The 16,149-nt window shown below is 44.2% G+C and overlaps 1 protein-coding gene across 7 annotated transcripts in view; it reads right to left on the bottom strand.

The window, feature by feature from the left end:
- Window positions 1-16,149, bottom strand: part of LOC147025119 (uncharacterized) — a 135,162-nt gene that overhangs the window by 13,913 nt on the left and 105,100 nt on the right. For all 7 annotated transcript variants that reach the window (XM_085885749.1, XM_085885754.1, XM_085885751.1 and 4 more), the window contains 8 exons: window positions 15,660-15,758; window positions 15,445-15,533; window positions 11,160-11,328; window positions 8,116-8,231; window positions 7,297-7,462; window positions 6,777-6,953; window positions 4,996-5,263; window positions 4,795-4,871 (listed from right to left, as the gene is read on the bottom strand). In XM_085885749.1, coding sequence (XP_085741875.1) covers window positions 4,795-4,871; window positions 4,996-5,263; window positions 6,777-6,953; window positions 7,297-7,462; window positions 8,116-8,231; window positions 11,160-11,328; window positions 15,445-15,533; window positions 15,660-15,758 — 1,161 coding nt within the window. The remainder of the gene's footprint in view (window positions 1-4,794; window positions 4,872-4,995; window positions 5,264-6,776; window positions 6,954-7,296; window positions 7,463-8,115; window positions 8,232-11,159; window positions 11,329-15,444; window positions 15,534-15,659; window positions 15,759-16,149) is intronic.

Raw genomic sequence — 16,149 nt, forward strand, 5'->3', positions numbered from 1 at the left:
CCAGAGGGAATCCCAATTCACTGAATCGAATGCTTTGCAAAGATCAACATATGCTGTAAGCAGCCCCTGGCGAAATTCTCGTCTGCGTTCGATGAGGACCCGGAAAGCAAGGATACAGACAATCATTGACCTCTTTGGTGTAAAGCCTGACTGCTCTGCACACTGGTGCTCAAGCAGATGGTGGTGAACCCTATCAAGAATTATCTCAGCAAAGACCTTGCCCAACACTGAGCAGCGTCATGCCTCGGTAGTTGTTGCAGTCCTGGCGATCACCCTTCCCTTTCCAGAGAGGGAAAACAAGGTCCCTCTTTCAGTCAGTTGGGATGATGCCTGTGTTCCAGCAGAGCACAGAACTGCATGCAACGACAAGAGTGCAGCATTTCCACCAGCCTTAGTTCAGCATGGATGCCACAGATCCCAGGAACTTTACACATTTCAACCGGTTCACCCCAGCCTGAGTTTCCACAGCGAAGGTGGATCACAGTTGATTGGAAGGTCAGCAATAGGGATAGTAACACCCCTGACATCCAACTCAACAAGTGGTGGACCAGCCCGGTAAAGCAACTCAAATTAACCGGCCCAGCGGGCCGTCACTTCAGACTCCTTTGTTGAGCCCACCACCCTCCATTCTAACTGCATAAAATCGAGGGATGGGCTTGGAGGAATGCAATGTGCGAATTCCCCTATAAGCAGGATGAGAACCACATGACCACAGGTGATGCTCTACCCCCTCACAGATTCCTCGCACACAGGCCTCCTGGTCCACCCTCAGCACACGTACAGTTTTACGCCTCAACTCCCTGAATAGCTAAGCTCTGCCATTCAGCCTGGCCCTGCGACTCTGGTCAATGGTATCCAGTGTGCCTTGAGAGACAAAATTCTTCTTCACCCTCCGGTGAGTTCCGAGACATCTACAGTGAACATCAAGGATGGTGGTCGTGAAGGCACTCCACATCTCTTCAGGATCCCCCAAAGCACCCAGACCCCCCAAATTCCCACTCAGCTTGTTCACAAACTCAGCTACCCTCTCATCCTTGAGCTTGCTAAAATCCAGCCAAGGCTGATATGGTACCATTCTCCTGGATTTAAGCTGCAACTTCAGTCGCTACAACAAGCCTGTGTTCGGTATTGAGGAACTGAGCACTCCGATAGACCCTGCAGTTTTGGTCATCCCCCAGCGACCATCAACAAGGACATGGTCATTCTCATTTGCCACACCGCCAGCGTTCGAATAGCAACTCCAGCGATGAGCCTGTGAGTGCTGAAACCATGAACCGGCCACCCTAAGTCCATGACTTCTTGCGAAGTCAAGGAACTTAGTGCTATTCTGGTTCACAGTTCCAGACCCATGTGGACCAACACACACCTCATAACCATCCCTATCATATCCAGTTGATACATTGAAATTGCCCAAGACTAGAAGTGTATCTCGCCTGGGGCACTGATCAACCACAGACTCGAGCGTGGCGTAGAACGCGTCCTTCACGGTGAGATCACTCACCTCAGTCGGAGCATATACAGAGATCATGGCAACGACACCATTATTCGTCACAAGGGGTGACGAATCCTTCGTCTCATAATACGCTCGTTGACCGGTGTTACCTCAATTATCATTGGAGTCAGCTTATTGGACACAGCTACAGCAACTCCTAGGGCATGGTCCATCAGAGTGACCAGACCAATAGCAGGTGCAACCATCTGCCATGATCTCACCACTATCCGGTCTCCGAACCTCACAGAGTGCTGTAATACTGATGTTCAAATGCTTAAGCTCAGATGATAATAGAGACAGGTGGCCATCCTCTGAAGGATAGGACATTCCAGGCACAAACTTGAAGGAACCGCCTCAGGTGAACCCAAGGAGACTGCCGCCTGGTGGATGACGCCTCAGCAGCACTCCGACACACTCTCCCGCAATCTGACCAGGAAGTTTACCTTGTGCTTTTCCTCCTATCAATCAAGGAATAGGGGTCCCGAAGGCTTTCTCCCAATCACATCATCTGGTGAGCTTCCCCGCGAAGGGCAGCAGCACAGGATGTACTCCCACAGAGTGGGTTTTCAGTTTTTTTTGCATTTGTGGGTTTTGGAGAATAAAGTGTTTTACAGTGGCTGAAATGCAAATCCTGCCACCAACCTCCTACAAAACAAGTAACCCAACTGCAGGAAGGCATCCGTAGACACAGTTGGGCACTAGATGTGGATGGCACTTGGCTCACAAGGAGCTCCTCCACCCTTTGACAGGCTTTGTTTTTAATCCTGCTGGGTGTCCATATCCATACACCCTCCTCACCAGGAAACCTGGAGGGGGAGATGGTTTAGTCACCGACAACCCAACCATGAAACAGGTTAGTACAGGTTTACATGGAACCTGTAAGTAGCAAGTCAGAGATCTAATCTGGCCTGACAATACTAACTGCAGTCCATAAATGCTGGCAAGCAAATCTCCAGTTTATTGCACTGTGCAGCCCCTGGCAGAGACACAGCCTCTAGGGTTCCTCGGCCTCACTGTCAGCGATAACCAGTCTTCGGCAGATCACTTATACTTATCCCTGCTGGCGTTCAAAACTGGCCGCTGCCTCTGGATTATATGCAGAGCCAAACTAAGCTTATATAGGTGTTCAAAGCCTTGATCCAAAGTGTCTTATAATATAGCTCTCCGATGTGGACTGGTGCTGCTGCTTCCCATCTTTCTCCCTCTTTAGGTTGTGGAATCTAATAGTCAGGCAGCAGTTGTTACTATCTGATCAGTACTTCAATAAATTTGCCAACTTTGACTTTTCACTTTTATTTGTTCAAGGACATCATACTGAATCACTTTCAACTTGTCTTCCAATTTTTAGTGTCATATTTCACCACCTGGGGGCGCTTTTTCAAAATGGCTGCCAAAATCACAGAAAAGTGTTAAAAACATAATATTGACCACACACATCAACTGATATGATGATGTTTTCTGGGTTGTTTCATCCTCGTGATACTAATTATGAACTCTTGTTGTTTTGCAGGGCTCAAGCTGATGCCGGGCCATGTTGTCTGTTCCCATGAAAGCAAACATCTGATCAATTGAAATATGGAACAGTGCATCATTTGTGCAGAAAAACGGAAAGATGAATTTTCATTAGCAAGTGAAATATCTCTAACTAAACTAAACAATCTAAACAAAATTGATGTCAGGATACTCGTCCAAAAAGCGTAACAATAACGTATGGCGGTCTGGGAAAACCCGTCAGAAGTCGCGCTGGACAAGTTCCTCGTTTGAACAAACTGTACAAATGCATATCAATTTATGTTTACTTCCCATTGTTACCATGCACGCTTATTCCAAAAGAGTATGGACCTGCTTGTTCCATACTCTTTTGAATAAGCGTACATGGTAACGATAGGCGGAAAAAACAATAAATTGTTAGCTTGCGTGACCGTTTTAAACAAGGAACTTGTCCATCGCGACTTCCGATGGGTTTTCTCAGACCACCACACATATTTCATCTGTAAGCCTACAACAGTATTGTCTATGAGGACACAATAATTGATTGAGTTAAGGTGTATCCAAATCACTAACACCTTAATATGTCAAGTATTGAAGGAAATCATCTTTAACTAGTGAAAACATTAGGGACACTGCATAAAGGTGAACATTTTCAGTTGAATTTGAACCAAAACGGTAATCTTTATCATGAATGATACATTTTATGGGAATTTTTAAAATGATTTTTGCCGCCATCTTGGAGAAATGCGCCCTCTTTGAGTAGTTAACTACAATGTTTTTGATACTTAAGCTTACTGTTAAACTTACTTGAAGATCATTTGGCCAAAACTTCAGAAAATATCATTCTAAATTGCTGGAATTATTGGTGAAAATTACGTTTTTAACAGCTTTTTTATGATTTTGGCAGCCATTTTGAAAAAGCGCCCCCACATGGTGAAATACTTCACTGAAAATTAGAAGACAAGTTGAAAGTGATTCATTGTGATGTCCTTGAACAAATAAAAGTGAAAAATCAAAGTTGGCAAAATTCTTGAAGTAGGTGACAACTGCTGCCTGACTATAAGGCCCTCTGTATCAATGACATCTCTTGATAGGAGGCCGAGCCTCAGGTTATACTTCTTGCTCACCTTTGGCAGATTGTTGGCCTTTTATTTTTTTTGTCCACTCAATTCCAATGTGGTTCATCATGCAATCCCACCTCTCTGTCCAATCCCTGCCCCTGTATGTCACACTCAAATTCTAAACTGAAGGATTACCTCCATTCATTCTGCTTCCTCTTCCCTCACTGTCACTGTTGTGTGCAACTGTCTTTCTGAGTCTATTCGAGTAACTCTTTCCTCCAGAGGTTCAAATTTGCTGCCCACTGCCATCTTGTTGTCTTTCCCGTTTCTACCCTTGAGCTTTAATGCAGTTGCTGAGACCCAGATCCCACCGTTCATCTGTAGTTCCTCCCCTTATGTGAAGAGGCTGTGATTGGTTCTTGTCCCACTGCTTTTCTTTGGATCCATTTTCTATATGCTCATCCTTTGCATCCTGTTATTCTGCTTTTACATGAACATCAACACCAGTAGAAAATAACAGCTGTGATGTCATGATGTGTCTCTCTAAACATGAGATTTAAACTGAATAACCAAGAATAGTACTAAAATAGGGATCCAATACATTAATACACTCAAAACCATTACGTTATTATCAAATTAATCTCCCTTGAAAAAAATAGCACACCATCTGATTGCCATTCATAACATTCCTGCCGATACCCTTTGACGAAGCCGCATGTGATAATGGCATGTCTACTTCTGTAAACTCACCTTTTTTGGTCTGGATCACATTGGACCAGTTGCTAAAGCTGATGATGCTTGATTCGTCATTGAGGATGTAGCGAACTCTGAGAAAAGAAATCCCAAATTGATACGCACGTAATGTGAAAGATGGCGAAAAAGACCAAAAGAAAATCAATGCACGCCTCATGTAAATAGAGCACAAACTTCCTTGCAACAGAATATAGATACCTGTAGTCTGTGGCTTCTTTCAGTGGACCATTGTAGTGGGATGCTGTGGATTCAGAGCTGGGGATATCATCCTCACTGCCCACATTGTAAACACCGGTGCTAGATGCCACATCGCGCTTTTGATGTATGGTGGCACGACTCACATTTCCACGACAATCGTCGAGTGACATGCAGCCGGCGGTATAGGGTTCGTTTTTACCCACGTTTGTACTACCATAGGTGTTATTCAATATGGAGTTTGGCAGCTTCACGCCTTCCTCAACTGCATCTGTGGACAGGTTCAGGTGAATGTCAGACAATTTGTGTTTGAAAGATAAGGAATGCTATTCTTTTTTTTAATCGGAAAGTTATATATATTTCATTTTTTTTCTATCTACAGTGTGCAAGGCTCATGTTGGAGCCTGTACATAGTATCCGCATGAAGACAGTAGGAGATGGTGGACCGATCATAAGAGTACAGAATATGGTATTTAATCCAGTGCTCCAGTGTTTTCAGCTAAGTGCTCAGATGGAAACAGCAAACAGGCCAATTCTGTTTAATATATAGCAGAGTAAATGAGCACATTGATGAAGATCGGCGTTGGTTTTCCAGGCCTGGTGTTGGCTAACGGTTGAGGTGGCTGGCTGAAGGACACCGTTCAAGCCCCTGTCGAGCTGTTCAATTAACACCAGGTAGGGTTGACTCAGTCTGTCATCCTTCCGAGCGAGGCAAAATGAGTATCAACATGCTGGTAACAGGGGCATCGAATCAGCGGCACAGCTGCGCCCCCAAAAAATGATGCAGCCAAGCAACTACAGGCTGCATCCAAATAAATCGATACCAATAAAAGACAATGTGTGTGTGTGTCTCCTCCATAACTCCAAAACTATAACACCTAGCAGCCTGAAACTTTGCATGCATACAAATAAAACTTGAAGGAAGTCTAAGAGTGTAAATTTGGTGTATGGGTTAAATAAAACACACCTTTTCAAAAGATAATTATTGGCCTTATTTAATTATATCATTCATTGGGTGATCCTCGGCCACCTCGCTGTCTAGGGTCTGAAGGCGTTTCCTGGATAACCTCGCTGGGGTCTGAAGCCGCCATGTTTTTTGGCCTGCACAACCATGCTTTGACTTGAACAGGCCGCAATGATTTCTTAACGATAAGGTTTTTTTTTTTTTCATTTTCCTCACTCATTATTAAATACCTGGTCATCAAAGCAATGAATCACTGGGTATATTGCAATGTTTATAAACACCTGGAGACACCAGCATCCGTTGCTTTATTTTGTTTGCGCATACCTCCTGCCTCCTCTCTCTTCACTTCCTCTCTCTCCCTCCCCTCCCTCCCCTCTCAAACCCCCCCCTTCCTTAATAACCCCCTGTCAGCTAAGCGACGGGTTGTATTTGCTAGTAAATAAATTAATTGGCTTACCAAGTTGTTCTTTACTTCTTATTGGCTGCTCTCGGACTTGAGGCTCATGCCCGTTAAGTAGCTGCTCTTTGCGGCTTATCTGATTCTCCAAGCAGGTAGATTCACTTTTTGGTAGGCAGTGTTAAGAGAAGTGTATTTTAAAAATAAATTTATTGTTTAGATTTGAGTGTTTGTGAATACAGCTCTGTATGTTTAGGAGTTCCATCCACTATTTTGCTCTTGATGTTGAAGATAATTTTTCCAAAAGGTAATCCCAGGATTATTGTGTAATGAGCTCAGTGTCTTGAGGGTCCTTCATTTATTACGTACACACAGCGGAAGGAGCTAAATTGAAAGGAGGGGGAGTTACGAAGAAGGACTTACCACCATCCTCAACGACGATGACACAAACAGACATTTTGTCCTTGCCATTTGAGATCATATCTGACATGTTGTTGAAGTAACCACACTGTGGCAATTCCAATAAGATAGCACTTTTTCTGACTGCCTCGATCACATGTTGCGCTGGAAATGGTATCAGGCGAGTACCTTTGCTTGGATCTGAAGAAGATAAAGAAGCAAACACAATGCTGATGAGTACATTGCTTCGGCCTTACAGTAAAAAAAAAAAAAATGCTCGAATTCACTCTTGCTTATTTGCGTACATAAGGGGGAGCCAAGAGTTTTCCTCTTTTCAAAAACTCTCAAATCCAAAAACACAACCTCCCTTCCATTCATGGGAGGAGGTCTGATTATAAATCTTGTGATTAAATGAGCAGATGTTTTTTTTGTTTTTTCCTGCAATTCCAAGACATCAACAATAAATTTTGTGGAATGAAAATATTTATGATATGCAAAGCATAGTGAAGTGTGAGATATCTATCAAGTTGCAAAGATCGCGCACCTCCTGTCCTGCTTGTAGCTGGTTTGTGGTAGGCTTTGCTTGTGGCTGAGCCATTCCCGTTGTCATCTATGGCTACCACACGGAAGGTGTATTCCATATCTTGCTCCAAGCCAGTAACAAATAGGAAGATGTTGGTAGTTATTTCGTTTACATTTGAGTATGACACCTGTGGATGTAATGTAGACAACAGACAAATGAGACGCTTGCTTGGATATGCTTGCACAACTGCTTTCCTTTTTCCTCGTTTCAAGAAAAAAAGAGGGAATATCTAGGAAAAGAAATGATTCTGATGAAAAGAAGATAAAAAGACCAAGGAATACTCTATGTCTGGGTTGCAGCCATTTTTAATCCATTCGGAAAAGTGTGCACATATGTTATAAATTGGAAAGATAGCAAATTGGGAAAACAGAGTGAATCAGGAAGACTGAGCATGAACAAAAAAAATAATTATTGGAAGGCAGCTGATTGTTATTCTTCTTTGGGCTGCAGCACATTGCTGTGGGTAGCATCATCTACCAGGGGTGGAGCTGTGCTGCTGGTGCAGGGCCTCTTGTCGGTTATAGCAAGAATTAGTCATTTGTTCAGGGTGCCGGCGATAACTCGTCGACTCTTCACGAAGGATACCGTGGGATCGTTAACATCGAGCAAGACACGTTGGGAGACGGGACACTGAAAGTAACTGATGGTAGTGAACGATACTAATTTGAGTCTTGACTCGGCAGTGAACCCCTGAAGACAAGTCTTGACAGAAAATTTAACAACAACAAAAAAAATTAACAGTCCTTAAGGAAAGGTGATATAAAGCAGATGTTTACTGACCATGTATTTCACATTCCCTGTCGTGATCTTTGGTTTATCCCACACCACAAACAGTGAGTCAAAGTCACCTTCTTGGAATCTCAGGTTCAGAGGCCGAGAAGCCTTGCTGGAAGGAACTGCACAAGAGAATCAGAAATGAGAAGTTTGAATAAATAGTCACTTTTTCTGTGCAAATTTCGAAAAATATCAATGATTATTATCCATTGAAAAATAAAAATACAAAGGCCAGTCTGATGCTACTAATGATAGAATGGCCTTTGTTTGAGGATATGCAACCCATCCTTTTTACAATGCAATTGCCATCAACAGGTATTGCACAGTCCTAACTAAAGGCAATCTTCAGGGTGTTTACATTCATATCGTTTTTAAGGGCAAAGATGTCCTGAGAGGATGGTTTAGAGGGAGTGCAGTTACCTACGAGCCAACTGGTCTGGTTTTGGTGTGTGATCTGAGTATAAACCATTGGAATTATGCTTTGCAGGCATGACGTTGCATCACGGTGCACTGTACATCATATGGATGTTAAGGAGGGGACAAGTCTTCAAAGATTAGTTGGTGGATGCAAAATATATTCCACGGTATCTTTTGTGAAGGGTGGGCAAGCTATCGCCAGCACCTCAAACAAATTCCATAAACTTCTGCCCTAAACCGAGTAGGAGCACCACAGGAATTTGGAATTTGGTCATGGTGCCAGCAATAGCTCGCCAACTCTTCATGAAGGACACCGTGTGATCTTTAACATCCACCAATGGATGCTGACAGAGGAGTCGTCCGTTTAACGTCCCTCCGACGTTGATGAATCGCTCTGCCTCTGAAATACCGGGATGACAGTTTAAAGCTGTGTCGGGATTCCAACCCTGACTACACACATTAGAGGCGAGTGTGCGTACTTCTCGGACATCCTTTCAGCTCTAGAGCTGTCGTTGACGAACCAAATTTCTTATACAAGAAGGGCATCTATTGATGAGGTACACAAATAAAGTGGAGAGATTTTATCAACACCCTTCCCCTTCCCATGCTCACAGGTCCATACATACCCATCCCTTCCTCTTACTCACAAATGTCTTTCCATTATCCACAAACACCTGCTGGTTCCCACACTCCTCTGCTCTTCTTTATCCCTCACATCATACCCAACCACCCCCCCCCCACTTTCTTTGTGTTAATTGAAATATATATATATGTATTGTCACGGTGGTGGCCGGCCCAGGTTAACCCCCCCCCTCCGACCCAAATTGTGGTGACGGGTGGTGAACACTGCCAGCCCCCGGACGGCCGAGCAGTTCCTCATTATTAATAGGAAGCAGACAAGTTGATGCTCGGATATTTTAACACATGCTCAAAGGGCATGGGACACAATGGCAGAGGGGCGGAGGAGCACGGGGAATGAAACGGATGCACAGGGGGTTTATACTCGAACCCCACTACAAATACATGGATACAGCTTCTTAAAAGGAACCCATTGAATGAAAATAAACGAATATTTACAAAGGACAATCATTCAAAAGGTAATGATAATAATGAACCAAATAAATCCTAAAGTCGAGGCACCTTTTCACACGGACTCAAATACAGACAAAGGGAAAACAACATTAAAAAACCCCTTCCTTTCAACTATTCTTGTACTTTGCTTGGCCCAGAGCTGGTCTTTGTGGAACTTGGAATTGAGGCGCTTCTATTCACAAGTGCAGACGTGCGCAACAAAATGGTGCTTCTCTCGTAGTGGGACAAACGCACGCCAGGAAATCCGTGAGCAGTGATCCACACCAAAGCTCAGAGACCCAGTGCAATGGCTTCATGCACCAATCGTCCTCACTGACCCAACCAAGAGGTCAAAGGCGTACATCTTGCTGCACCATGTGAGCCATATCGCCTCAACATGAATACAAGGGTCGTGTCGTCCAACATGGCGTGTGCTCACTCTCCGCTCTCGCCTCTCCAGAATATGCAACCCCCTTCCTCTTTGATCACGGCTCTCCAAAATGCGCAAGCCAACCTTCCTCACAATCATGCCTACTGATCCCCCGCCTCCGGGGCGCAGCCCATCCACACGAAGCTCAGAAAGGTGGGGCCTCCGCCAGCCCGGCCAGCCCGGCTAGCTTCTGATGTCACGCCCATCAATCATTACTCAGGGGCGTGACTTCGCCTGTTGTCACCCTTTGAAGACGAGGCTTTCCGCCTGCTTGTTCTGGTTATAGGAACATGTTCCCCACCTTTATTGCTGATCTTAAAATATATAAAGATCAGGAAAAATCACAGAGGGCGATTACATACTCGGGAAGGTTATTCTTAAACCCTAGCTAATTAACACGACACCACCCCCTCGTGTCATGACATGTAACACTTGAGTTCACAGGTTCCCTACTTCGTTACATCAAGATTCCTCCTACACATCCACGGACCAACCTGCTCTACACAATGCTGTATTCCCTATTAAATTCATACATCTACTCCCACAACCTTAACAATATTTACATATATGTGTATATATATATATATATATATATATATATATATATATATATATATATATATATATATACATACATACATACATACATACATACATACATACATACATACATACATATATACACACACCCAAACTCCCAGCGGCATACCAAATAAATAGAATGAATCTTGATGAATGCTGTTCCAAATATTTTTCATTAGTGCCAGACTGCATGAACGTATCATTTTTGATCTCCCAGACCTTCAGCAATTCTTAGAGCAAGTGGTTTCAACAACGACATCTCACTTTCCCTACCAAGGAGTGTTTGACAAGCTTTAGGGGAATTACAGAGAGGACTTAGCATATGGGGTGAAAAAACAAATGGGATAATGATATCGTGGAAAACAGCCACTGCGAATGTGCATACATGGTGTTTATCAGGGGCAACTGTGGTAATACAAGTTAAAAGTCGAAGTCAAACACAATAACAAAACATCAGAGGATTCAGTTCCAGACAAGGTTAAGAACTTGATTGACATAGTTGTCTCCAGTTTGCCAAAGAGGGTAAGAATAGGATATAGTTGTCTCTTACGAGTGGTCACCATAATGGTACGGAATGTATCCACTTGGCCATCATCGGTGAGCGCAAACACCGTGACAGGGATTGTGGTGTTCGGCAGAAGGTCCTCCAGCGTTGTGGTCAGGGATGATGATGCATTCGTCACAACATCCTCATGAGTGTTGGGATTCCTGTATTTCACCTGTAAAGAAAGGAAACTTATTTTTAGGAGCAATGTAAAGCTTTTCTGGAAGTACAACATCTGGTTGCTGATTGTCGAGAGGATAACAATTGAAAATGCCAACTTATCAAGCCTTTATCAATGGGTTTGTAAGCAACACAGTTTTTGTTGATGCCGTGGGAGTTTTGTCTGCAGAACACCAAGATGTTGGTCTTGTTAGCTTACACCGCTGTGTATGGTCGAGGCTGCTATAAGAAACACTCATTTTGACAAATTCCGTTCCAACGAGCAACACTTTTGTTGGGCAATCCCGTTTTAACGAAGCTTAACGAAAATTCAACACAAGCAGTGAAATTGCTCTTTTATTCCTCAGTTTTATTACCCAATTTCCCAATCGATGGAACCACCTTACAGAAACTGTTCTGTCTCACTCTTCCCTCCACGGATTCAAGCAGGCATCACCACATCGTGTCATCCCACATCCTGACACATGATCTTTATTTACCCCCATTAACCTTTCCTCACTAAACCCTTTTACTTGCTAATTTCAGTGCTTTCTCTCCATCTCTCTCCCTCTCTCCCTTTCCTATATGTTATTGCTTTGTTGGTTGTGCCCAGTTGTTGCCCCACATCCCAACCATCAATTTCATCTCGCTCTTCCAATAAACCTCACTCTTGTAGAATTTTTTTTTTTTAAAGAAAAATATTCAACAAACTTATTAACAACCTTTTTACCTCTTCCACTGAAGGTGAAGATCGTTTTCACCCCTTTCTATCTGTTTGTGTGCAGGATCTCTCAAAAAGTTGTGGATGGATTCGGACGAAACTTGGTGGACACAGGTTGGGTGTGTGACAAGGACGAATTAATTCGATTTTGGTGAAGATCCGAATCAGGATCTGGAGACGAGATTTATTTAATTTCAAAGTGATTCTTCACCATTGAGAGATAGGGCCAAAAACGATATAGTACTGCATAGCATGATATTTCAAAAATGTATTGGGCGTGATATGTTCTCGTGGATCAGGCATTTCGTGGCAGAGGTATGTGCTCTACCGAGTGCCCTTCTAGTTTCAATTGGCTTGGTTTTTTTTTCCACAGACATCAATTTCCTTCACGTGAAAAGGCTGAATGCCTAAACTCGGTGTTTGCAGCTAAATCTTGTATCATAAAACCCATCGCTTTCTCTACCCACCTTACCCAGTCGCACCCAACTGTCCCTGGACTCTGTGTCCTTTTCTCCTGACAAGGTGGAGAGCTTGCTGTCAAACCTCGACTCAGATTCTGCAACCGGTCCAGGCGGCATCAGCCCACGTGTCCTAAAAACCTGCTCTTCTGCTCTTGCTCACACTCTCTCTGTTCTATTCACCCTCTCATTTGATCAAGGTAATCTGCCATCTGCTTGGAAATCAGCAAACATCCCTGCCCTGCATACAAAAGGTGCAAAAACAGATCCCTGTAACTACAGACCAATCAGCCTTCTCCCAATCATCAGCAAGGTTATGCAATCCATCATTGCTTCAGACATCAAATCCTTCGTCTTCTCCAATGGCTTGATTTCGGATCATCAATTTGGTTTCAGACCAGGTCACTCTACCAACCGGGCGTAGTGGCATGCGCCTGTAATCCGGCTACTCGGAGGCTTGGGTAGGAGGATCGCTTGAGGACGGGTGCTCTGCATTGGGCTGCGCTATGAAAGGGTGTAGGGCAGCCTGGGGTCATGGTGAAACCCAATCCATATCCCTGTGTCGTAAGAGACGGCCAGGGTTGCGTCAGGAAGGGCATCCGGCATAAAACCTGTGCCAAATCAGTACGCAGATCATAATGGATGATCCGCTGTGGCGACCCCTAACGGGAGCAGCCGAAAGACGAACAACAACAACCAGGTCACTCTACCCTGGATATGCTGCTTCTGCTCTCCCAACAATGGATGGAGGTCCTCAATGCCAGACATGAAATCCGAGCCGTATCGCTGGACATATCACGTGCTTTTGACATCGTCCGGCACCCTGCTCTACTCACCAAACTCTCTTCCTATGGTATCCAAGGCCATCTCCACTCATGGCTCGCAAACTTCCTCTCCTGTCGCAGTCAACGTGTGGCCCTAAATGGAGTTCTTTCATCCCCTCTTCCTGTGCACGCTGGAGTTCCTCAAGGTCGCGTTCTGGGCCCTGTTCTTTTTCTGGTTTTCATCAATGATCTCCCCGACTATCTGGAAAATCCTCCATATCTCTTTGCTGATGAATCCACCCTCTGCCGTACCATCTGTCATCCCTCAGACCGGCAAGCAGCAGCTTCTTCGCTCACTGCAGATCTGGATAAAATCACAAACTGGTCCAACACGTGGAACATGTCTTTCAATCCAGACAAATCTCACACTCTCACTATGTCTCTTCGAAAGGACCGTTTAGAAACTCCCCCCCCCCATCCACTTTCTCAACAATCCTCTGGAAGAAGTCCTTTCTTTCAAGCTTCTGGGTCTCACTATCTGCCATGACCTTTCCTGGGAAAGCCACATTTCAAACCTCGCCTCCAAAGCCAGTCACCGACTGGGAATCCTCCGTCGTGCAAAGTCCTTCCTCGGCCCACCTGAGCTCCTGACCGCTTACAAAGCTTTCATCTGCAGCCTGATGGAGTACTGCTCTACCTTCTGGGCTGGTGCTCCTGCCTCCCACCTCTCTCGGCTTCACGCTGTGGAAACCAGGGCATTTCGGATCATTGGTATCTCCCGTAATTAGGCTGAGTCTTTGGGCCTCTCACTCTCTCACCGCAGGTTGGTCGGTGGTCTTTTTGTCTTTTACCATCTCCTCTCCAGCCTTGCCCCCTCTGCTCTCTCTGCAATTTGTCCCCACCACAATTCCACAGAGCGCTCAAGGTCCGCCAACAACCCCCTTCTGGTAAAACTACCAAAATCACGAATCACTGCTCACCTTCACTCTTTCATACCTCTTTTTCCCCACCTTTGGAATAAACTCCCTCACTCTATTCAATCCCATTCTTCCCTCCAGGCCTTCAAAACAGCTGTTCACCACCACCTCTTATCATCCCCCCATCCAAATCCTTGATCTTTTCTACCCCCAATAACCCACCCAAGCCCACCTCCTTCAAATTCCCTGCTTTCCTTCCTGAAAGTCCCTGTGATCTCCATCTTGTATTCCCCATGTTCCCCGTCCCATCCCTCTCCCTTCCACAGATCTCCTAATGTCTCTGTTCCCCACTGTTTTGTCCTTCCCACTCCCTCCCCTCTTGTGTCGTGCCCCCCTTTGCTGTGTGTTGTGTGTTAGCTCTCATACGAGCCTCGACAAGGTATACAAAAAAATAAAAATAATAAAAAATTGGCAAAGACATTAGTTGACATCAGTGTACTTTTACATTGATTATTTGGGATTTGACCCTGGTGAACCTGCTTCATGTGCCAGGGGGATCAGTGATAAACACAAACAGAACAACATAAATCAATCAAACAAACCAATCAAAATATGTTGAGCCATTGTTGTGAACTCAAGTGAAACTTCATTATGGCCAGTTTGCTGAACACGAACTATTACGATCAAGTGGGAAACGCAGGTCAAACGCGACAGGCTGTAATATCGAAAAATATTTATTTTGTATTTTTATTTCTTGGTAATTCCATGTTGATATGTCACGCTTGCACAACCTGAGAGTTTGGGGGTGGGGGGCCAACTTTGTTTTTTTGGAGTGTTCAGTGTATGGAGACTACACTGTGTAGACTACATCTGTTAAAGCCCGCACATTATGTACTGACAGCACACACACTGTGATGTGCGATAGTTTGCAATTAGGTCAAGCTGTAGACCAGGATGACTCATTTTTAAAATATTTTTTCATACATGGTCCAGGCTCATGGAAGAGCTCGAATCACTGTGCCTTCAAGGCAGTTGAAATTACCTTCCTTTGGTAAGGTGTTGTGATAAAACAATTGACAACAATTGTCCTGTTTCATGCTCCAATCTGGACCCACACCTCATGATGCTGAGATCTCAGGTTCAATTAACAACACTAATGTTATAAGCACATCATTGATGACCTTCCTGGAGTTGGTGGATCAATGAAAGGTCTCCTGTTGCACAAAAGCAAGCTTGCACTAGACCTGTTGGATAAAGAGTATGGAAGCTTACCATCCACTTGTTGACAACTCTTTCACTGTTCAGGTTCTCCCATGTGATAACTGCGCTGGTATTGGACGGAGTAGCGTTAACCATAATGTCTGTAAAGAATGTCCAATGAAGGCAATGGTGAATTAAAGCTCATACATATGATGTGAATAAGTTCACATTTACAATTGAGGCATCAAAATGTCGTTGCTCATCGCAATTTCAGGTTAAAAACTTACCATAATAAGATGTGAAGAACACAGGGTCGCTTTGGTAGCTGTATCCAGACTGTGTCACAGCAGTAACTTGTACCGAGTAGTTTATTCCAGCTTTCAGTTCTGAAGGAATTCAAATAAGAATAAGAACCAGATCATGTCATTAATATGTCTTATTCACAAAGTGTACTGTCCCTCTGATGGACATGAAGCCGGGTGTTTCTTCTGCTCGCATTAGTTGGTAGACATTAATGATCCCACAGGTGTCTTTCATAATGAGTCCACAAGCTATCGCCGGAACCCGGAGCAAGTTACAAATTTCTCCGCAAATCAGCTTCAGTCAAATGTCAGACCTGAAAGACTTGGGACATCATCTCCTCTCCCCCTCCAGCCGACTTCACAAGATTGTGGGAATAAGAGGGGCCTTTGATGATGCCTGCCATGTCAACGATGAAATGGAGTAACACCTTACATTGGGCGTGGGTCTACATTTGGGACTTTCACCAGTCTCAAA

Source organism: Eptatretus burgeri, chromosome 6, assembly GCF_056783735.1.
Source record: "Eptatretus burgeri isolate ZD-2024b chromosome 6, Ebu_testis_v1, whole genome shotgun sequence".
Lineage (NCBI taxonomy): Eukaryota > Metazoa > Chordata > Myxini > Myxiniformes > Myxinidae > Eptatretus > Eptatretus burgeri.